Source organism: Tiliqua scincoides, chromosome 3 (genome assembly GCF_035046505.1).
Source record: "Tiliqua scincoides isolate rTilSci1 chromosome 3, rTilSci1.hap2, whole genome shotgun sequence".
NCBI classification, from domain to species: domain Eukaryota; kingdom Metazoa; phylum Chordata; class Lepidosauria; order Squamata; family Scincidae; genus Tiliqua; species Tiliqua scincoides.
The window spans coordinates 90,130,326-90,154,289 of record NC_089823.1 but is presented as its reverse complement, the minus strand read 5'-3'; the positions used below and the strand labels follow the sequence as shown (position 1 = coordinate 90,154,289).

General features: G+C 44.0%; 3 protein-coding genes across 6 annotated transcripts; 1 reads left to right on the top strand and 2 right to left on the bottom strand.

The window, feature by feature from the left end:
* Positions 1-1,992: 1,992 nt before the first annotated feature.
* MRPL30 (mitochondrial ribosomal protein L30) lies at positions 1,993-10,285 on the bottom strand. Its single transcript, XM_066619711.1, has 5 exons — positions 10,100-10,285; positions 7,809-7,892; positions 4,889-5,035; positions 2,260-2,333; positions 1,993-2,175 (listed from the first exon to the last, which is right to left on the bottom strand). The coding sequence occupies exons 1-5, from the start codon at positions 10,268-10,270 to the stop codon at positions 2,037-2,039; spliced, it is 615 nt and encodes a 204-aa protein (XP_066475808.1). The 5' UTR covers positions 10,271-10,285; the 3' UTR covers positions 1,993-2,036.
* Positions 10,286-10,296: 11 nt separating this feature from the next.
* MITD1 (microtubule interacting and trafficking domain containing 1) lies at positions 10,297-17,489 on the top strand. Of its 2 annotated transcripts, XM_066619710.1 has the most exons (8): positions 10,515-10,597; positions 12,253-12,380; positions 13,465-13,566; positions 13,685-13,821; positions 13,902-13,988; positions 15,127-15,242; positions 17,208-17,268; positions 17,350-17,489. In XM_066619710.1, the coding sequence occupies exons 3-8, from the start codon at positions 13,518-13,520 to the stop codon at positions 17,443-17,445; spliced, it is 546 nt and encodes a 181-aa protein (XP_066475807.1). In that variant the 5' UTR covers positions 10,515-10,597; positions 12,253-12,380; positions 13,465-13,517; the 3' UTR covers positions 17,446-17,489. The 2 variants fall into 2 exon arrangements, with proteins under 2 accessions (XP_066475805.1, XP_066475807.1); XM_066619708.1 differs by lacking the exon at positions 12,253-12,380 and having other exon boundaries at positions 10,297-10,597.
* Positions 16,527-23,503, bottom strand: LIPT1 (lipoyltransferase 1). 3 transcript variants are annotated; one of them, XM_066619705.1, is made up of 2 exons: positions 23,375-23,503; positions 16,527-20,780 (listed from the first exon to the last, which is right to left on the bottom strand). In XM_066619705.1, exon 2 carries the CDS (start codon positions 20,538-20,540, stop codon positions 19,425-19,427), a length of 1,116 nt encoding a protein of 371 aa, XP_066475802.1. In that variant the 5' UTR covers positions 20,541-20,780; positions 23,375-23,503; the 3' UTR covers positions 16,527-19,424. The 3 variants fall into 3 exon arrangements, with proteins under 3 accessions (XP_066475802.1, XP_066475803.1, XP_066475804.1); XM_066619706.1 differs by having other exon boundaries at positions 23,304-23,389; XM_066619707.1 differs by lacking the exon at positions 23,375-23,503 and adding an exon at positions 23,216-23,264.
* Positions 23,504-23,964: the final 461 nt, after the last annotated feature.

Here is a 23,964-nt window from a genome sequence, read left to right as displayed (position 1 = left end):
CTTTCACAGAAGAAGAGTTCCATGACAGGTGGTTCAACAAGTGCCTGAGTAGCTACACAAGAAATGCTTGGGGGAAGTGGAGAAAAAGACTGGAAGGAGAAAGTGGTCCAATGCCTGGTCTGGGTGCTGGCAGGCACAATGGTTCTTGGGTGGCAGAGGGAAGGGATGCTTGACACAGCACCAGCAAGTACTCAAGGGATGGCTGAAGGAAGCATGAGGGATCTGTGAGTCAATTTTTTATAGCCAAAATTCCCATAGGGGAACAGAGATTACACAGGTTTACAAAATTGAGGGTCAGAATCTAGCTAGGGTCAGAATCACGTCTAACTTTGGAGATACAGTATAGCCTCATTAGTGAATGGTTCAAGCAGCTTCCTCATGAGGAAGCTGCTTGAACCATTCACTAAAGAGGCTATGTCGTGTATCCAAAACTAGGCATGATAGGGCAAAACGGATGCCATTTTTGGAATCGGCACCCCAAATATACTCAGGAATTAGTGTAATGTTCAAGAAAGCAAAATGTGTGTTGGCCTGTGTTATTGTGTGGTGAGCTAATCAAGACCATTTCTTAATGACATAACGGCCCATCCCCAATACAAGAGTGTGCCCTTTCTTAGTTGTCACTTCAGGGAGGATGGGGCAGGGAACTCCATCATTACTCCAGTGTCTCAGTTAACAGATAACTCCTGATATAATTTACAACCTTGGTGAGGCACCAAGGTTAAGGTACTTCCTTTGTGATCACTAATGATCTTGTTTATCCTGCCAGGATAAACAGAAGATTCCCAGGATGTAGCCTTCTTTAGGTTTAACCCATTTCTGCCCAGCTCACAGGTGTACACTTGATCCCTGTTGTATGTCTGCAATGTTGGGCAGAAATGGCTTAAACTTGCTAACCAGATGAAGCATGGCCGGTAAAGGAATTTTCCAAAGGGCCAGACTTGTAACCTAGCTAACTAGCGGAGCTGTGTGTGTTACTCTGAAAAACTAAAGTGTGGCCTTTTCCTAAATGTCCATGGCTTCCTTGCCATCAGCTCAGGCAGAACACCACGAGACTGGTATATGTCATGCTTACCTGGTGCACACCTAGTTAAGTCACATCAACATGTTAGTAATAGTCACAATTTTAAAAAAGTTTAATATGTGTTAGTGTGGAATGCTGGCTAAAATAAATGCCTAGCTTAAATCCTGCCTCTATCATTAATTCACTAGCTTGGCCTTGGGCAAGCCAACACTATCAGAGCCTTAGACACCCCCCCCCCCCCGATTGCAATACAGGGACAGCAATATCAAACCACCTTTTTAGTTTTTCTGTGATATTTTCTGCTTTGAACACCCAAAATCACTATATAAATGCTAATTATTAAGAATATTTATATAACACTTTCCAACAAGTTTTACTAATCTATTAAATTTGCATTTCATTGTATGCTGATGTCAAAAAAGCATTCAAGAAGCATACTCATCAACTGAGAGTGGGCAACTTTTCATATTTCTAACATTAGGAAAACCGTTCTAGAGTATTTCAGAAGCTTTTAATTCCTAAAAGAAAACGCACTCTTCCCCCAAAAGGCAGCTTATTGACCAGAACAATTGATCTTATTGATCTTTCCCTGTAGTAGAATACAGGTACTGAGTTGACCGAGCATGTATTCTTCATTAATACAGAGCAACAATGAGTCCAGTGAGCCAATGACCTCTGTGAGAATGTAATTATGCAACTTCCAATATGCTCCAGAAGGGCAAAGGGGTTCTGCAGTAGACAAGTCAGCAAGGAAAAGGCACCCAAGAGGCTGAAAGTGTGAGAATTACTGTTGCAAGTGTTACTCTCAATAAATGAGCTGTAAATGCATGAATTATGCACAAATTCAAATAGTTATGTTAATTTTTAAGTGTGGTCATGTTTGATTAAACAACTGAACAAGACTTGAAAATTTACTCCGGTGGATGTGCAGATTAGCTACCCAAGGGTAAGCAAAACTGGAGCACAACTTTCATTTTAAGACAACATTTATTGTATAAAAATGTACTACACATTATGAAGAATCAATTGTTTTCTGTTCTACAGGTTTTAGATGACGGCGAATTATTAGTTCGCCTGTGCTGGTGTTAACGTATGTATCAGCCATTTCCTCCTCAGATGGAATTCCATGAGGTAGCTTTAATGGTTTTATTCTACACAGAAGGGGAAAAAAAAGAAGTGTTAGAAGATTGTTCTACAAAAGCTATTACTGTAAAACAATAGAAAAATTTACAAACCTTATTAGATGTTTAATGACTTTGAGTTTTGAATTCACAGAAGGGATGTTTTTGTGTACTCTTGGCTCATTTCTCTGTAGATAAACAAATTTTATTAAAAGAGATTCATTTTGAAAAACAAGCACATGCACTGATAATACCTCTCAAAAAATGACTATTTGCAGTGAATTTGCTGTTCTTAATATGACAAAAATGGCTAAGTAATACAGTCAATAAAAGCTAACACTTCAAGACCAAAACGCACAGAAAGAATTAACAGTTAACTGCAAACACAGTAAAAATAAACATGCACCATTGTGGTTCATCCTCCACATTCCTATAGCACAGCATAGATTTCAGCAAAGTTAAACATTATATTAAAATTCATGAAATCTTTTGCATGTGTCAACATCTTAGTCCATCATGACCAAACTGCATTTTCTTAAAGGTGTTGACTGAGATTTGCTAAGTGATTTACTAAATAGTAAAGTTCCCTGCTGAATTTCTGTGTCCCGGTTCAGTAAAGGGAAGCCACAGAAGGACAATGCAAAGGTTTCCTTGCTCAGTCAGATACACTGCATACAGGCCTGCATCTGCATTGGGATACATATTTAAATGCAAAGCATCCCCAACTTAGAATTGAAAGTACAATTCCTTTCTGCCTTGCAATGCACATGTGAATATGCATCCCTGTTTGCTGTCTCAGGCTACCAGCAGGGGTGGATCCAAGGGGGAGGCCATGGGTACGTGCCCCCCCCAACTGTCTGCCAGCCCAGCAGGCTGGGGGACAAAATCGGGCACCAGGAGAATGCCCACTGGGCAGGGTGCCAGCGATATTGGCAGGAATAGGAGCCTAGGTCTTACCCAGTGTTTCAGGCCAGCCCACAGCCTGTACGTTCTTTTAGAGATTGGAGGAAAGGTGTACACCAAGCTAAGTGCAGGAAGCTTTTTATTAAAGTGCACAAAATAAAATAGACAGATTTACGTATTTTGTAGAATGGTGCAGGGGTATGGAGAAGTTCGAGGGTTGTGAGAGTATTGGGCTAGAATAGGGAGGTTATATCAGGGGTGCGGGGTGCTAATTGGTCTGGACGTAGCTATCATTCGCCAATGAGTGGCACTCCCAGGCTGCTGCCGAAGGCCACAGCTGGCAATAATCAGCCAGGCAGAGAGATGCCTCCCCACGGCAGAGATAGCAGGAGATGGGCCTGTCCTTTCCGTTTTTGCCCAAGTTGGGCCCAAGTTCTCATCGTGGAGGGCAGGTACTGGCCTCAGCCATTACACCCAGCCAGTAGATCCAGGCTGGACCCTGGTTCACTGGCTGGATAGAACTGGGCTCCCACCAGGACTTGGAGCCCAGATCTACTGGCTGGGTAGCCCTAGGCTCCCATTCCAGCCAATCTCGCCAGCACCCTACCCAGTGGGCATTCTCCTGGGCTGGCAGACAGTTGAGGGGGCATGCACCCATGGCCTCCCCCTTGGATCCACCCGCACTGGTACCCATTGGCTCCCATTCCAGCCAATAGCTCAAAGTTCAAGTAGGAGCCCAGGTCTTCCCAGCTGGTAGATCTGGGCTCCAAGTCCATGCAGGAGCCCAGATCTACCCGCCCAGCAAACCTTGGCCATGGAGGCCATAAATTAAAGTGGGAGCCAGGTCTACCCGCCTAGTTGACCTGGGCTCTCCAGTCAGTACTGATCATGCCCCCCCCCCCAAACACAAACACTGGATCACTGCTGGATCAGATCAAAATTCTACCTAATTCAGCATCTTGTTTCCCACAGTGGCCCAACAGCTGCTGCTGGATGGAAAGCTCACAAGTAGGAGAGAAAGGCATACTTCTCTTGCCCCACTGTTCCCCTGCAACTGGTATTCTGAGAAATACTACTGCTGAACCTGGAAGCATCTCATAGGCACCAAGGCTAATGGCCAGTGAGAGACACGTCCTCCATGAATATGTCTAGTCTCCATTAAAAGGCATCCAAACGTGACCATCACCAGTTCTTACAGAAACTAATTCCTAATTATGTGCAAAATCACTTCATTTTGTCTACCTTAAATAACCAAGTTTTAAATGTTTTTCCCCTTCCCTGTCCTCTTCCAAATTCAGGCTTTTTTTTAAAGGGGTTGTGCTCCAGTACAACCAGGGAAATGACTGTTCTCCTCGGAAGACAAAGCCAGTTTGGAAGGAAGTAGGGACACTTCACAGAGGGAGCCTTCGCCTCCACAACCGCCTCCGCCTCCTGAGGGGAGGAACCATCCCCGAGAGTGAACAATGCCACCCTTTCCTCACCCAGGGAACTAAAAGTTTCCATTTAAAGCAAAGCTACAGAGCTCAAACTAAACTGAAGCTAGTTATCATCTGTAGCAATAGGTTCTCCACTGGACTCAGTGAATCCCTTCCTTGAGAGAATTCATTCTATACCTAAATCATCTTCATACACCCGTCCCAATCTCTGAAACAACCATCTCGCTTGCAAGTAACTTTAAAATGCAATGCTGGACACATTTAAGTGGGAGTAATTTAGCTAACTTAATGGGATTTATTTATGAACCAATATGCATAAGACTGGGATGTGTATTAAACATACAAAAAAATGTTTTCCTGAAATAAGGTAAAAGGAAAAACAAAGTAGTCAATAGGTTAGATACCTTTTCCAATCCAAGAGCTTTGATCAATTCTTTTTCCCAATAAGGACGCCTTCTCCCACTTTTGATCCTGGTGACAAGATGCAGTTTATGAGGCTGCTGTGGATCTCCTCCATATTTTTCATGATCACCAGGCTGCGGTTGAAATACCTAAAATTCAAGAAAACAAGCTTACATTACCCTGTCATTACTGGCCACTAAAGACATAATTGCAATAATTAAAAATGTGATTTTTTTCTTTAAGCAAAAATATCAGGGTGGGTAAGAAGCGGATAGATACATTTTAAGGCAAACTACTAAATCACAAAGCTACTTCAATTCTGAAGTGGTTTCGGATTGCAAAAGATACAAAACTAGTCCTCTAATTAAAATTCAACTTTAATTTCAAAACAGATGTTTACAGTAGTTATGTGTGGCAGATTTAGGCTGCAGTTCCGTTTATACTTACCTGGAAGTAAGCGCTGCTGAACAGAGAGAATAAACATTTTGAATAAACATTTTAAATATACAGCTCCAGCCTATTTACACATGGATTTTTATACACGGATTTGACTCAAATGGCCCCTGCAAATGAGAAGGAATGTACTGATCCATGGAGAAGGGGAAAAATGCATCCCTTTAAAATCAGTTTTAAGAACTGAACAGTCCTTTAACAACAGCCTCCTTAATGAGAGAGGGGGCAGCTGGCTGATAATCCGTCAATCTTTCTCTCTCCAGTGGGCCCCTTCCTCCCTGAGCATGTGAAAGAAAGGTGATTGCTTTGCACTGGTGAAGGGAGGGGCTGAGTGAAGCTTTCTAAGCTCTTGGAGGTTGATGGATTGTCTTCTTAATGACTCTTATCTTAGAGTCAAAAGGTCAGCAAGGTTGTTTTTAAATCACCAGAGCAAATAAACTTTGTTTTTTAAATTGATTTGCTATAGTGCATTTTTTGCCATCCACGTGAGTGCTTGGAACGGAACCCATGTGAATAATTCGTCTCAACCTGTACATAGCACCATGTAATGCTTTACACCAGGGGTGCCCAAACCCCGGCCCTGGGGCCATTTGCGGCTCTTGAGGACTCCCAATGCGGCCCTCAGGGAACCCCCAGTCTCCAATGAGCCTCTGGCCCTCTGGAGACTTGCTGGAGCCCACACTGGCCCAACACAACTGCTCTCAGCGTGAGGTCAACTGTTTGACCTCTCACGTTAGCTGTGGGATGAGGTCTCCCCCCACTGCTTGCTGTTTCACGTCTGTGATGCAGTAGCGGTGGAAAAGGAAAGGCCAGCCTTGCTTTGTGCAAGGCCTTTTATAGGCCGTGAGCTATTGCAAGACCTTCCTTCATTCATATAAGTTGAACACTCATATAAGTTCATCTTTAATATACCCATTTATGTAAAAATATGTAAATTTATTTAAATTTTAAATGTAAATTAATTCTTTTTTCCCAGGCCCCCCCCCCAACAGTGTCAGAGAGATGATGTGGCCCTCCTGCCAAAAACTTTGGACACCCCTGCTTTACACCAAATGAGCGGACAAGATCCTACACCAGGGGTTAAACTTTAGACCAGGGTGCTCAATTGGTGGATCGCGATCTACTGGTAGATCGCGAAGCAAAATGAGTAGATCACGGAGTGCCAACCCCCCCTTCAGGTGCCTCTGGGAGGAAACGCCAGGAGTAAGGCCCATTGTACTCAATGGCTTACTCCCAGGTAAGTGTGGCTAGGATTGCAGCCTCACAGCCTAATCCTAGGCATGTCTACTCAGGAGTAAGTCCTGTTATACTCAGTGGGGCTCAAGGTACACCAACATACATTGTACACATAAATGTTCTATGTTATGATGGTGCAAACATTGTAAAAAAAAACTCTGGTAGATCTCCGGGCCTTGCTGGGTTTCAAAGTAGCTCTCGAGCCAAAAAAGTGTGAGCACCCCTGCTCTAGACAGATATAAAAGAAACAGAGGAAGAGGAATGAAATGGAAAAGGGAGGAGGAAATGTGTACGTTTCCGTTACACATGCTTAGGGCACAAACCAAACCTGCAGGCAAGCCAGGTGGCTTGCACCGCAGCCAACGCAGGTTCGTTGGCTGTAGCGGCTCAGCCAGAGGCAAGGGAAAGCTCTTCCTCTTACCCCTGGGTAAGGGCTGCTCACCCCAATGGGTCTCCTCACACCTGTGCCACCTCTGGAGGTGGTGCAAGTCCGAGGAGAGCGGAGCAGCTTGAAGCCGCTCCATTCTCTGCAGGGACAGGGGATGGGATCTGGCATAACTGCCGGGTCCCAGCCCCGCCCCCGGGGCCGCCCATCACCTGCCCTCCCCCACCAAGAAACGCCCCCTCCCGCCTCCTCCCCATCCCCCACGCCTACTGTTGCCACTTGTGTTGGCATGGGTGCACTGACACAAGCGGCAGTGAGGAAGCCGCAACGGAGGCTTCTGCCGCCCTCTGCGTGTTGGTGCCTCTGGATGCACCGACGTGGCTTCCTCCCATGGAGGTGCAAACGTGCTTTACAGCATGTTTGTGACTCTCCCGTAGGACTTAGGCCAGCCTATGTGCTGGTTAGGATTGCACCCTTAGTCACGGAAAAGGAGGAGGACTAAAGTGCCAAAGGCAAATTTCAAATCAGGATTTGAACAAATTAAGAGAGTAGACATCACACAGCTGTTCTCAGTAGACAATTCAACGCCTCCCAGATACCACCATAGCTGGAGACCCTTTACAGTGCATAGGATTGCACTGTAAAGAGCAAACAAATGAACTGAAACCATTAACACACACACACACACACACACACACACACACACACACACAGAGAGCAGGTTGCCTGTGTCAATTTAAATATTGAAACATACTGGACATTTTCATTTATAACCCAAGTATTAACCTTGGGTTAAGACCTATTCAAAAATGTGAAAGTAAAAGAAACTACTCCAACACAAGACTTACTGATTCAGGAACTCTTGCTTTTGTGAATCTCTGCCTAAACCATGTCCTCCAAGTAACTGGTTCCACTTTGTTTCTTGTAGGATTCTGGAGAAAGAAAAAAGATAGAGAGAGACAACATAATGCTTCAAAACCTTAATTTACAGATTCCTGTCAAAAACAGATTCACCATTGATTGGGCTAGCTACAAGTTCAGTTATACACTGAACTTGTATATGTATGTCAAGTGTTTAGTGAAGAAACTTTTAAAATAGAACATCAGCGCACTCAAATGTTTCAGGCACCAATACTAATACCAACATATTCAGGATTACAGACTTCCTTAAAAATATCCAATATTCCAAGACCCTGCAATAATGCTCACTTCATTGCCTCATTTCCTCCAAAGAGCTCAGAGTAGTGCACACCATGTTCTCCCCACCACATTTATTCTTACAACAATCCTGTAAGGGAAGTTGCTGGCAGATAGTGCCTGGTCCAAAGCCACTGAGAGGGAGAGTTCATGATTTGAAGCTGAACTTGTAACCTTAAGTCAGGAAAATACCTAGCCTGGTATTAATCTTAGAGGTGTAGTTAGCATTGCAAACATTTATTACATAAATAATAACTCAGAGATGCTGAAAGTATATTTAAGGGGTAGGGAGAAGGACAAGACTAGATAAAACCAGGTGCTTCAGATGCCTCCCAATTAGACCCAAAAGCAAACAAGATAGTGAAGGACAGTAAAAATTCAAGCTTTAATAAGCATGCTTAATTAGCAAATGAATATGTCATCACACACCCTACATAACTAATTAGGTCTTTTGCATGAACATGAGATGTGTTGGGTGGGGGAACATATCAAGGAGTTATGTGTTGTAGGCAGTCTGAAAGGATGTAACCTCTTAGTAACTCAGCCAGTGGTGAAGGGGGGGGGAGGGGGGAAGCTATAAATCATATGCTTTGTTGCTGGTCCTGACTAACATTGTGGTCTGGATCACTCCCTTTACTGCAGTAAAGATTCAAATTGCTACTGCCAATCAGCCTTGTGTGATTTCTATCATTCTCGTCTGAATTGCTTCTAACACCACCTAGGCAAAATCATGGCTGAGTGGGGAAATGAACCCAGCGACGAGATCCTATGTATGTTTACTCAAACATTTCACAGAATTTGATGGGGTTATTCTGCAGTAAATGTGTTTAGGATTGCAGCAGGTCCTAATCCGATACTCTGACTAAAACAGTACCTAAGACTGACTCTTTTATTCTCTAAAAGGCAAAGTAAATAATGGGGGGGGGGGCGTTGTAAAGCAGCTAAGAATTCTGAAGATGCTTACTGAATTTGTACAGTGGCAGACCAGAGTTACAGTTAAATCTTAAAAACGAGAGGCACAAGGACAGCAGTCAGTTTTAAGTTGAATCCTCTCTATCACAAGGCCTTCTTCAACTTCAGGAATTAAGGAACTGGGCTGCAGTCACCCAAAGATGAAGAAAATGCATTCCACACACCCTGAGGATCACTGTTAAGAACATAAGAACAGCCTCGCTGGATCAGGTCAAAGGCCTATCTAATTCAGCTTCCTGTATCTCACAGTGGCCCACCAAATGCCTCAGGGAGCACACAAAACAACAGGAGACCTGCATCTTGGTGCCCTCCGTTATATCTGGCCTTCTGAGGAAGCCTACTTCTAGAACCAGGAGGTAAAAAACATATGAAGAGCCCTGCTGGATCAGGCCAAAGGCCCATCTAGTCCAGCTTCTGATGTCTCAGAGGCCCACCAAATGCCTCAGGCAGCACACAAGACAGCAAGACAACACCTTCCCTTGCATCTGGCCTTCTGGGGTAGTCTACTTCTGAAATCAGGAGCTTGCACATTCCTACCATGACTTGTAACCCATGATGGACTTTTTCTCCAGAAATTTGTCCAATCCCCTCTTAAAGGCATCCAGGCAAGATGCCATCCCCACTTCCTGTGGCAGGGAGTTCCACAAACCAATCACACGCTGGGTAAATAAATTTTTTTTTTGGCTGTCCTAACTCGCCCAACACTCAATTTTAGTGGCTGCACAAACCCATGGTGGCTCATAGCCTATGATGGACTTTTCCTCCAGAAAACTACCCAATCCCCTTTTTAAAGGCATCCAGGCTAGGCACCATCACCACATCCTGTAGCAAGGAGTTCCACAGACCCCAGAACTGAGCCCTGCCACTCAAACCAGGCTGCCCAAGACCACCAAGCAAGCAGCAGAGGAGGACCAGGGCTCTCCAAGCCCACGCGGAGCCGCTCCTGACTCCCCCGCACAGCTCCTCTCACCTGCCAGACCAAGGAGGAGCCTCCCCGGGCGACCCTGCCCAGCAGCGCTCCCAGCCCAGCCATCTTAAGCCTGCCCGGCGTTCTACAAGCAGGACAGAAACCTGGCGTGCCTCGTCCAATTACAGGTCGCGACGTCATCTCCCTGCGCCGCGAGGAGAAGAACAACAACATCCGGGCATTCCATGCGTCTGCAGTTTCGTTTCCGCGCTGAAGGCTTCAGTTGGTAGTTCTTGGAAATCACGTGACTGGCGCAAGTTGGAGCTGGAGGCTTCGCTGGTTTCCCATGTCCGGGTTAGCGGCAGGTGCTCGGCATGGGGTGCTTGGCAGCGCCTGAGCCTCAGTAGGAGGAGGACTCCTGGCTGTCCCCATGCAGGGCGATGGAGGAGCCGGCGGTGGCCCTACTGAGGCGGGCGGTGGAGCTGGACTCTGCGTCCCGCTTCCAGGAGTCTCTCGTCTGCTACCAGGAAGGGATTGACCTGCTGCTGCAGACGCTGAAAGGTGGGGCTTCCCGGGCGTCCGGTGCAGGGGGTGGGTGGAGGGAGGCTCTTCCCTCTCGCACAGCCCCAGAGCCAGGGGCAGCCGCTGACACTAAGCGCTGGGGAGAGTTAAGACAGGCCAAAGACACCATTTCTTCACCCAGTTACGCTGTGGAAATCCCTGCCACAGGATGTGCTGATGGCATCTGACCATCTGGATGCCTTTCAAAGAGGACTGGGTGAATTTCTGGAGGAAAGGTCCACCACAGGTTACAAGCCATGTTCATGTGCAACCTCCTGAGGTTAGAAATGGGTTACCTCAGTATGCCAGGTGCAAGGGAGGGCACCAGGATGCAGGTCTCTTGTTGTCTGGGGTGCACCCTGAGGCATCTGGTGGACCACCATGAGATACAGGAAGCTGGACCAGATGCAAGGGAGGGCACCAGGATGCACGTCTCTTGTTGTCTTGTATGCTCCCCGAGGCATCTAGTGGGCCACCATGTGATACAGGAAGCTGGTCCATATGGGCCTTTGACCTGATCCAACAGGGCTCTTCTTATATTCTTTAGTGTCTCCAGTCTTACGGTCGCCCATCTCTGGTTGGAGCCATTCCTGGAGATGTCCTTCACCCGATGTGGTGTCTTGCTGGAAATGACTGAGGTCTCTGTTTAAAATCCCCGGGATTGCTCTCAGAGCCCAACACTATGCATGTCTACTCAGAAGTATGCCCCCTTATAGTCAGTGGAGCTTACACGTCTGGGAAAGGCTTGCAGCTAAAGCCACCTCTTTGATGCTGATTCATAGAGACTCCAAGGCAATCCTGAACAGTTGGCAACCCTGTCAACTTAGCCCTATAGATTTCAATAAGAACCATCTTGCTTCTGGATCAAAGGTCCATCTGGCATTCTGTTTCCACACAGCAGCCAATAGATTTGCTTGTTGTGTAACTAGTGGTGCTTGTTTCTGGTGAGCAAATAGGATTACAGCCTTACAGAGTACAATTGTGCTTACTTTTGAGCAAAATAACATCATTTTCGCACATCTCTGTATAATTTATAAGCCTGCTTTTCCACCTCTACCTTCTACTTCCTAGAAGAGGTGCACAAGGCAGTTGATCTATAAAATAAAGCAATTAAAAATTACAACTGTTGATAACCTCAGAATGAACAAACAGGTTATGACGGCACCTATCTTCCCTGTTGTCTGTTCTCAGCAAGTTTTCACAGGTGTTTTGCTTTTGCTATATAAAGGTTCTGTTTAGACTTGGTCCTCACTAAAGAGGTACGCCTGTGCTATTCAGCCTGGGACTTACATGATTGAATGTTAATATGTGGCATAAAATTTGCAAGTAGAAACTAGGTGTCCTGGAAAAACCTAAGCTGAAACGCTCCTCCCTAGTGCCTAGTTTTTTGCATGGAGGGACTATTTTATGTGGAAGAGCATTCCATCATGCCACCTAGTGATACAACCCAGACACAGGTTACTCCCTCAATGATATTAGCTGTGAGTTATGACCAGTTGATGGTCTGTAGCACAATTCTGTGCATGTCTACTCAGAAGTAAGTCTCACTGAACTCAGTGGAACTTATTCCCAGTTAGGTGTTTATAGGATTGCAGTTGTTGTGTCCTTGAGAATCTTGCCTAACAAGGAATATTCTTGCTTCACTGAATGTGTAGGTAACCAGCCTGCAAACTAGAAGGAGACTTAACTGAACAACAGGAAGCAATGACCTGCACATTCAGTGAAGCAAGACTGTTCCTTTGTTAAGTAAGAAGCACCTGTGCTCCATCATTTTTAAACAAAGGTAATGTAATATGTGCCTGAGCTACTGTTTACATAGGGCTCCATGTATCTGCCTGGAGGAGGGGGAACAGAACCCCAGCGGATAAAGGGAGATTCCTTTACTTAATAAGCCCTGCTGAAATGGTAAGCCTTCTGAGTAAACATGCATAGGCTTGCACTGTCAGTCTTAAAGGTATTAAATACCAATAATAAAGAACATTATATAGATTTTCCCTTAAATCCAGACAAGTAACAATGAAAACATTATCCACATCGAGGTCTTATCCAGTATTACTGTTCCCAGTGCTCTTTCCAATTTGTTTTCTATGGGACTCATTTTTAACTCATTTCTGCCCAGCTCACAGATGTACATGTTTGATTCCTGTTGCATACGTGCAATGTTGGGCAGAAATGGCTTTAGACCAACATTATTTTGTATTTACTGCTCAGCATTCCCTTTGCTGTTTCCTCAGTGATCTTTTTTTTTTCTAAACAGAAAAGCTTCAAACACTTTCCTTGTATGGAAGGTACTCCAGCCCTTGTGGTCATTTTAGTTGCTCTTTTCTATACATTTTACAACTCTGTTCTATCTTTTTGTAATGGAGTGAATTGAAATTAGCAGTGTCTCAAATGTGAAATTCAAGTACTCGTAGAGTGAGTGACAGATAGTATGTATTCTGCCTTCTTTCCTAGAACTGTGATGAGGGTCCCAACTGAAACATTGACCGCATTGCACTGCCCTCTCCTAGCTGTCATGTCTAATCTTGTAGCTGGAGTTCCATCTCTGAACAATCTGAAAATGCATATTGTTTTGATGTGATGCTACATTGTTTTCAGTTGTCATGATTTTCAGCAAAATACCCTCATAGGAGTCCTGGGAATATCCAGGAACCCAAGGGGCTTCTGCTTAAACTGACATAACTGCTGCTGCACAAGAGCTAGATACCATGTTCACTAGAGAGGCACTATTTGTGTCTTTACATTATAGGTGGAACCCTTGGTGTATCCCTGCAGCTTTTAAACAGAAAAGGGAACAGTGGGCTAAATTAAAAGGAACTGCGTTTTTTCCCCTACTGACCGTCATACATTGTGTCTTGTATTTGTAGCTACAAAAGATGACAAGAAAAAGGCTCATTACAGAGAAAAAATATCAAGTTACATGAACAGAGCTGAAGATATTAAGAAATACCTTCAGAAAGAGAAAGAAGGTATGAAGCAGTAATGTAAGTCTCTTCAGTATGGTTGTGAAATACTACACTGGAATTAAAATAATTAAGAGTATATTAAGTAATAGGAGATATGTGTAAAAAGCTTTCTTGTTTTCAGATGGGAAATACCACAAGCAAATTAAAATAGAAGAAAATACAAAAGGCTTCAGCTACGAAAAGCTGTTTCAAGAATATCTTAATGAGACTGTTACAGAGGTTTGGGTTGAAGACCCTTACATTAGGCAAGTTCATCAGGTAAGACTGGGTTGTTGGACAGTCAAAACATTTTGTCCTTTTCCCAATTTCCCAAACTAATCCTATTTAATTGTTTACAGTTATACAACTTCTTAAGATTCTGTGAAATGCTTGTTAAAGGATCATGCAAAGTGAAAGTTATCCACCTTCTTACCTCTTATGACGAAGTAAGTATTTACATTATGGCCTGTGGCTTTAAATAGTTTTATTTGCTAAAATGGAACCACTATTATTATCGCCATTTTAGGAATAAAAAAGGTTGGCTTGTGTCTGAGGGTTTTTCAATAAATAACTGCTAGCTCTAATAAAATATTACTGGTTTCTAGGTGGAAATGATCCTGAAATAAAGATGCTGCCTTTGTTACCATAAATAATGTTTTACTTCTATCACATCTACAGTAAGAAAAACCAGTTTATAAAAAATCTAAAAATGAGAGTAGCAAGATGATAGAGAAGACTACTGTCATTCCTTTGCTCTTAAAAATACTGCCTGTTGAGGTGTAAGAGCAGGCTTGTAAATAATAGCCACTTGCCTAGACATCGATAGAAAGTAAGATTTACTTCTAAGTGACTAGGCCAGCGGTTCCCAAACTTAAATGAGTCCCTGTGCCCTTTGTATCACAGGAATTCTTTCACAGCATCCTGTTGGCTGTGCCATGGGAGGATGAGATGGCTGCCAGCACTCCCCCAAGATCGCACATGATAACACACGATCTCAGCCCAGTGGCACCCTGAGACTCTGCAATGCACAGTTTGGGAATTACTGGACTAGGCTATGAAGTTTTTTCTAACATGGATGAGAGTTGGTTCTTATTTCTTTTAGACCTTTAATATGCTGCACTTGGGCTACAATCCTATACACACTTACCCAAGAGTGAGTCCACTGAACTCAGTGGAACTTGAGTCTAAGTAGACATGCGTGATTGTGCTGTAAGTGTTGGTGGGATAGTAACTTTTACACTTATTTGCAAGGCTGGATTAGAGTCCACCTTTGGGACAGACCTTTGACTGTGTTCAGTATTTGATGTTGATTTATCTTTTGCCCTTCTTCAAAGCATATCATTTCACTACTTCTCACTCAATCTGCAAAAAGCAAAGTCAACAACCACTTCCAAGGTGCTTTGAGAATATTGGAGGAATGTTTTTAATATTGCATTGAGTGTTTTTTTTTTGTATTAATAAAAGTAAAGAAGATAAATTGTCCTCTGAGTGAATAGGCTTGTGTCAGCAACTTGAATTTGTCACATTTTGATTTTTTAATCTTTTTTTTAAAAAATACCTTTTAAACAAAACGATTATCACTAGGGCAGTGGAAAGAGTCAGCAGATGAGTGTCCTAGAAGAAATACAAGAGTCCTTGAAGAATTATGGCGTAGCACTGGATGTATCATACTCTTCTTCTATACATGATCGAGAGATTAGGTAGGTGACATGTGGAGAAAATAACTACCAATATTTTTCACTGATTCCTAAGAAATATATTACTGATTTATCAAGCATGTCTCTTAATTTTAGAGGTTATTAGATATGCTGGTTCTGGGAACTATAACTAACTTTAAGGTAGCTATCACTACATCAGTGTTCTTTAGCCTGTGGGTTGTGACCCCAACAGATTTGCTAAGCATCATTTGGGGGGTTGCAGCAACCTTTCAAATCCCAACTTGTTCAGGAACAAAAATGGCTCAAGCTTCACTGTTACTTATTTCACACAATTATCCACATCCACAACAGGGGCGGGGATGGAGGGATTGGGAGGAAGGCAGGATTGGTGGTGGGTCCCCAGTCTCAAATTTGATTTATTTGTTGGGGTCATGGCATGACCAAAGTTGAAGACAACTGCATTACAGTATACTCAGAAGGACTATTTGTCCACCCTTTATGCCTGCTGTAGGGTGAAGCTGAAGCTCTACTTATTACAGCAGGGGCTAAGGATGGGGAAAGCAGGCAAATGATCTACTTGAACAGCGGCATCTCCAACCTCTAGTTTTTGCATACAGGGGCAGATAACATACAGTGACAAGAACATGCCACCCAGAGGCCCATAAATCCTAACTTTCAAGATTTCCTCCTCTTTCCTTTTTGGACATCCAATAGAGCATCTGCTTCACATAAATTTTTGTCTGCATGGAGAAAGAGAGGAGTTTCCACCACTCATCCATCTTGTGAATTGAGAGGATATTGTAAGCGTATAAATGAGGGCATTGTGCCTAATTTCACCCAATGCTTAAAGCTACATATATTTATAGAGAAAAAGATTGGCAGTGTTATCTATTGTCTAGAGTAGTGGTTCTGCTCCAGTGGTTCTCACGCATTTAGCACCAGGACCCACTTTTTAGAATGAGAATCTGTCAGGACCCACTGGAAGTGATGTCATGAACGGAAGTGACATCAGCAAGCAGGAAAATTGTTAACAATCCTAGGCTGCAATCCTACCCACACTTAACCAGGAGCAAGTCCCATTTACTATCATTGTTAAAAGAATATACATAGTAGCTTGTTAAAAGTATAGGTCTGGAACATTTCCCCAAATGCAGTCACATACTATGGTAGCATCAAGTCTAATATATTAAAAATAAAATATTGAAATGAATGGGGACCCTCCTGAAATTGGCTCGTGGCCCACCTAGTGGGTCCGACCCACAGTTTGAGAAACACTGGTCTAGAGACATCCAAGAGTCAAATCAAATAATAATAATTATGATCAAATAATTTTCTAACACTTTTATTTATCTTGTTGACCTTAATAACCATGTTACATGTTATTGTTCCAGTTTTCCAGAACAAACGCTGAGGTCAAAACAGTGACTTGGCCAAGGCAATGCCATGGCTTAAAAGAGGCCTGAGTGCAAATCTCCCAAATCAAGCTCTAGAATTCTATGCAATAGGAAACCATAAATTCCTTATTTTAATATTTCAGATTTGTTGAAGATATAGCAACAATTTAAGTAGTAATCATAATTTCTCAGTGCAGTACATGCAACATCTGAAATTTCTTGATTCCCACTTATATCATACATGTGTAGATGATAACACAGGCCAACACACATTTTGCTTCCTTAAACATTACACCAATTCCTGGGTATATTTGGGGTGCTGATTCCAAAAATGGCATCCGTTTTTCCCTATCATGTCCAGTTTTGGAGACACGGCATAGCCTCTTTAGTGAATGGTTCAAGCAGCTTCCTCATGAGAAAGCCTACATCATGGCAAAACGGATGCCATTTTTGGAATCGGCACCCCAAATTCATATCAAACCACCATAAAGTTTGGGGAAAAACTTTTCTGACCCTCAATTTTGTAGGCCTGTATAATTTTTTTCCTTTAACACGTATCTATGCTTTGTATACTTGTAAAGAGTAACATATCTTTCTTGTGTTTTTTTTAAAGATTTAACAATGGATGGATGATTAAGATTGGAAGAGGCCTTGATTACTTTAAGAAACCACAGGTGAGGCCTGTTATCATGTTTCATTTTCAAACACATTTTGGCTCCTGAATTTTTTTGTTTAAAAAACCTTCTTTTCCACAGGGTCGTTTTTGCCTTGGATACTGTGACTTTGATTTGAGACCATGTCATGAAACTACTGTGGACATCTTTCATACTAAGCATACAAAGAAAACGTGACCCTAAGCTCCACTTCAAGTACTCTTCCTGCTTTTACAGCTTGTTGTAAAAAACAATCATGCACATATTTTACACACTATGTCTGTGTGTTTTTTATAAAATAAACTATTAAAGAATTACCATATATTAGTCTGACTGATAACATATCTAAATGAGAAAGTTAGTAAGTTTACTTCAGGATTTCATATTCTCTAAAGGCCTGATCATATCCAGTGACAGCGCACTGGTTGCAGGGTCACCAGTGCAGCATCTGCTTGGTCCAGTATGCCATCCAGGGACCAGACTTGTCAGTCACCATTTCATCCACCTTTCATTGGTGGAAGGTGACTATGTTGATCACCTAACAAAAGATGCTTAAATTTCTGAACTAAAACTTTGCTACTCTAGTTTTCATCTGTGGCTGCAAGCTAGCAAGGTTTCATGAGGAATGGCCCATATGTACAACAGAAGAGCACATTGCTCCTGCAACATGTGGTGGAAAGTTCAAAGCAGCCTTACTTCCCCCTTATTTTCATTATGATCTTGAGATACTTCTGTAAAGCATATAGGGTGCATATAAAAACGTTCTAGACCAAGTCAGATCATTGAGAGCCCAATCCTGTGGTGCGCGGCACGACTCTGTGCCGCAGACCACAGTCGAAAAAGTGCCATAAGGAACGTTTGCAGGGCTTACCGCTGGGCTCCCGCTGGAGCTAGCCCAGCACCAGCCGGAGCTGGGCTGGCGCATGGCGGGTGCCTGGGTTCCGTGGCTCGACAGTCTCCCAGACTGCCGGGCTTTGGAACGGGAGGCGGGGGTGTGGGGGAGGTGTTCCGGGGAGGGGGGCGTGGCTGGGGGCAGGCGGGTGGTGTGTCAGGGGGAGGGAGCGAGGCAGATGCAAGGCACTCGTGCAGAGCTGCGCACCCTACACGAGCGCCTTTATTTTAGCGCTGACCTTTTGGTTGGCGCTAAAGAGAGTAGCCCTATTGCAGGGCTGCTTCCCTTACTCGGGGCAAGGGGACAAATGTCCCCTTCTCCCAAGGAGTCTCCCATGGTAGCGCAGGAGGCACAGGATCTGGCGGGAACCCGCCACGGAGCCGCCGAGCCTGGGCGCTGCGGGCAGCTCAGGATTGGGGTGTGATTCATTTAGCTGAGTATTGTATACCCTGACTAGCTAACAGCTCTCCAGGGTTTCAGATCTGTCCTTCAGTCCTTCCTAGTCCTGGAGATGCCAGAGATTTAACTTGGGATTTTTCTGCATGCATTCTTTCTGCCACTATAGTCCGAAGTGTTGAGGCCAAAGGGGGGCACAGAATACCAGTGGAGCTGCCAGGACCAATATTCACTACCTGCCCTTCCTGTCACACTTCCTGCTGCCCTTATCCCTGCTCCAATCCACTCCCTCCCCACTCATGTCTGCCCCCTTCAATTTATTGACACTGGCAGTGGCTGGATGCTCTGGTGGCGCATGTGTAGCCAACAACCATTTATACTGGCTGCATCATTGCTGCAGCTGCAGAGCCAGTAGCTTAGGCTTTCCATTAACAGAAGACCTGGATAGGGTTGGAACGTTACTGAAGTACAGCTTCCTATCTTCCTTAAGATCTTTGCTCTATTGAATATCCCATGTGTTTAGTATTTCTACTTGTATTTAATTATGAATGTAGTGAGAATCTATGGGGTCACATTAAAAATGTTAGGATATAATTGTCAAAAATAGAGACCTATGCTTGCAAGCATATGTTACGATGATAAACATATCATGTTAAATTGAATTGAGATACATAACTAGGGAATGGTAGAGGATTGGTTAAAAAAAAACCTTAAAATGATGTATTCACAATTGCTTTTTAAAAATTCACATTAAATTGTAGACTTTATTTTAAATAATCAATATGTCACTATTAGAACTTCCATGTTCAGTCACATCTTTAGAACCCTGCAGCAGAACAAGCTTATATTAGCAATGCGGTGATGATCAGGAATCGGTGGGTCATAGAAGTCACATCAGTGTTACCAATTTCATACATAAGAGATCCAGTTTGCTGTATAATTTGTGATCCGTACATACTCTCAGCAAGGCTGTAATCACTGCCGTAGCTTCATTGGGACAAAATCTGCTGCCAATAAGGTTACTCTTCAATTCATCACACATGGTTGGCGGCAGCCAATATTGAGGCATATCAATGTTGCAAGTTTCAATTCTTCCATTCTTTACATCCATACTTACATTAATTTCAAGGCAAGATTGTTCTTCTGTTATGGTGAAGCATGTGCTAATATTGAACTTTGGTGTTTTGCCATAAAGCCAATCCCATGCTTGTAGTTCTCTAGTTTTATTAATAATTCCAGGGAATTCTGTTTCATCAGCTGGATTTATTATAATATGTCTATCAGTTTGATGGTGTGTAGCATACTCTTCAGCAATAGCATCTATGAGCATCTCACAAGTTAAAGTAGGATCCTCTTCAAAGAGATTTTTCACTAAGGCATGAACACTGGGAGTGGCATTGCTTTTTATTCCACTGTAAGGACTCTTCAGCGCAGATGATAAAATAAATTTATCAGCATTGCAGAGCAAGGTGCAGTGGTGGTAAGCAGCAGTCCTGCCTAGTTTTGCAGCAGTTCCTGATATTTTAAAAATTCCATTTAATAACAGATCATACCTCTCATTAGCCTGCACATCTAATTGGGGCCGCAGGGTTTTTAATGCTCTAACAATCAGTTTTAAATTGTCCATTCTTCCATATTTTTTCCTAGTCGTAAAGAAGGTCAGATTGATGTTGCCTTCATCATGGTAAACCGTTCCTCCTCCACTTCTTCTTCTAGCTAGTTTTATACCATTCTGTCTCATGACTGTCAGGTTGCATTCCTGCCAAGGATTCTGATGTCTACCAATCACTACAGTGGAAGAATTTCTCCACATAAAAAGAATGGATCTGTTTTCTAGATTCACGTTATCATGGATCCAGTCTTCGAAAGCCAAATTCTGGTAAACATCTTGGGAAATGGATTGCAGGATCAGCCCTCCTTTTGTTGCAGTTTGGAAACCCGCTTTTAGAACCTTGCAACCATAGTACGACTGTAAACATCTCTTCAGAAATGACCGGATTATCATATTTTAGGGTAGTAAAAAGATCAAATGTCAAGTGCAGATACAGGTTCTGCATAGTCCATTCTCTTTGAGTACAAATCTAACCCTTCAAATAATGTCAGTGCAGTGTTTTTCCTGTTCAAAAGTTTTGAAAACAGTTTTCTTAGATCAGGTGCTCTTTGCTGATGAGTAGATATAATGGAATTTTACAAGATCTAATGATGGCAGAAATTGCTTTTTCCACTTATGTGTACTGCTGATAGCCTAAGGGAAAAAAGTACAGTATTCACTGATTATTTCCAATCAATTCAAAAAACATTCTATATGATGTTTGCTTGAAAATGCGCAGCTTTATGTCAATCAGGGCACAATCCTAACTCTCCAGCAGCAACATAAGGGCTCTGCAGTTCCAAGATAAGGGAACAAACATTCCCTTACTTTGAGGAGGCCTCCATGAGTGCCAGCCAACTGCAAGATGCAACACACGTCCCTTTGGCACAGCTATGCCAGTGCTGGAAAGTTGGTTAGGATTTGGACCTCAATTTATTACTTTAATATGAAACGACATATTACGAGTTCTTAACATACTGATATCTTACACTATCAAACACACATGTAACCCTTTGCCCACACTGATTAAGGGCCCAATCCTAGCCAACTTTCCAGCACCGATGCAGCCATGCCAATGGGTCATTGTAATGGAAGATCAGAAGATCATCAGGTGGATGATGTGGTGTTGACAGCGATTCCATGTTTTGACAGCTGGTTGACAGCTCTGGAAAGGGCAGGGCTGGCTCCACAGCAGTAATCAATCAAGGCCAATGGAGACTCTGATGGAAACCTGAGCTTCATTTGACCTTGATGGGACTTTGAATGGCTATGGACTGAAGAGATGGCTCACCTGAGCCTAATTTGAACTTAACAAGGAGCTAACAAGGTAGCTCACAGGTGACCTGCATTTTGGCTTATGAGACATCCAAGGATAAAAGGCAGCTTCAGAAGGAGCAAAGAGCTACCCTGACCCAGAGGGAGATGCTACCTGACCAGAGAGACGCCAGACCTAAGAGGCTACCCTGACCCAGATGGAGACACTACCTGACCCAGACTTATGGGAGAAAGGGACACTCTGCTGGAGAGGAGGGACTCTGCTGTAGAAGACTGAATTGGGAAGACTGGACTGTGCTTTGGAGATTGGATTGGACTGGAGGCTTTGGCCCTTTACCTGTTAAGTTGAGTTCTGGGGAGGGGAAAGCCTCTGGACAAGAAGAATTGCTGGGAGTGTGTTTGTAGCAATAAATTCTTGTTAATTGCTCAACTGATAAGGGCTTCTGTTTGTTTCCTTTGCACACTGCAGCTGTTTTTCTTGGAAAAGGAGGGTGTTAATTAGCTGAAAAGCGGGTGAAGGGAGTTGGAATATTTGGATGGGACAAATTGGCGTAGTTGGCAGGATAGGGAAAATTGGGACAGGACAAATTGTTGTAGTCGGCAGGCTAGGGACAATTTGGGCAAGACAGTCGTGCACTGCATCCTGCAGTGGGGAGCCAGTCACAGAGACCTCCTCAAAGCAATGCTTGTTCCCTTACCTTGGTGCTGCATAGGAGCTGTAAAGTTGGATAGGATTGGGCCCTAAATCAGCTACAGCACATTTTAAGCCCAGTCCTAAATGCCAGCAAGACATTAAACTGCCAATGCTACTGCAAAAGGATACTACAGCAGCAGTTGCCAATCCCAGTCCTGCTACCATGGCTGGCACTGAAAAGATGCTCCAACAGGGCAAGGAAAAGAGGGTGGTATTTCCCCCTTACAGACATGGCCACATCAAAACAGCTCTCAGAGTAGGCTTTTTCCCCCCAGTGTTAACTATTTTGTGAAGGCAAATTAGTGTAGTATAAGGAATTAAAAGATAATTTCTTTGCTAGAGGAAAGAGGAAGCAGAACAGGATGCCACACTTAGGGCGCAATCCTCACCCACTTTCCAGTACTGACATAAGGGCAATGCAGCTCTGAGGTAAGGGAACAAATATTCCCTTGTTTTGAGGAGGCCTCCATGAGTGCCACCCAACTGCAGGATGCAGCACATGTCCCCTTGGCATCGCTATGCCAGTGCTGGAAAGTTGGGTAGGATTTGGACCTTGGTTGTGTTGGAAGAAGCTTCCCATTGTGGAGCAGCAGTGTATTATTGACAAATTGTACTAGGTAAAAGTCCAGCAACCATTGACTGTACTAGTAAAACTATAAATTTTTTTAAGTGTACCAGACACGTCAGCTAATAAATCTAATGCCAAAATGCAAGACGGCTTGGTTTCTCTGGCGATTTCCTTGGCACAGGAGCATGATGCCTATGTGCCATAGATGCCTTTTGGTTTGGTGCCCAGGGGAATGACTCCCGGGGTGTGCCATGTTAGACCCTCTGCTTGCTCCCTGATGCAGCCAGGACCGGACTGTGAGTCTGCAGCGGCTCACAAGGAAGTCGTATGAATACTGTAGTTGAACAGGCAATGTCAAGGGCGTGCCCCACCCTGACCACTGCCAGCCATGCTCTGGCTACGGACTGTGCCCTGCTGTGTGGGTCAGGGCAAGACAGGAGTCTGTGCAGCCGACAGCACAATCCTATGCAGGTCTACTCATGAGCAAGCTGCACTGCACTCCCTTCCATGGAGTCTGCTCCCCAGGAAGCCTGCACAGCACTGCAGCCTCACCAGCTGCAGGACACGCGCGCCCTGTTCCAGCAAGGCGCCACGCCGAATGGGAGGGGCGGGGGAGGAGGGGCGCTTCGACATCCGTCACCTTCCCTCGGCGTCTCTGGCATCTCTTGTTGCTATGGTGACCGGGAGTCCTCCACCCGCGCGGGACCTCACCTGCCCGGCGGGCCACAGTCAGTTGGGGAAGCTCGCACGCGCTCGAGGAGCACCCGAAAGCCCCTCCGTGCCCGCACAACGGAACGAGTCTTTGAGTGCCTCCTTACAGCGCTCCCGTCGGGGACATCATGAAAGGTGACACCGTGTCTGTTTCGTGCTGACAGACTAGAAAAGGCTAGAGTCACGGTTCAACAGACTGCGGGCAGCACTTCCTGGTTCTCAGTCGTGATACGTTCTTACCTCTCTAGAGCATACCTTGGAAGACCTAGAAAAGGCTAGAGTCACAGTTCAACAGCCTGCGGGCAGCACTTCCTGGTTCCCATTATTGATGCGTTTCTTACGTCTCTAGGGCAGACCTTGAGAGAGCTAGAAAAGGCTAGAGTCACAGTTCAACAAACTCAGACAGCACTTCCTGGTTCCCATTTTCTTACCTCTCTAAGACAGACCTTGGAAAAGCTGTCCTTGGAACAGAATAGAAAAATCTAGGAGTGGTGTAGCTTGTTGGTCAGAATGCAGGATTTCAATGCATTTAAATAAGCATTGGGAAGGGAAATACTTTTTTTGGTCTATTGCATATTGTCTCTAAATTA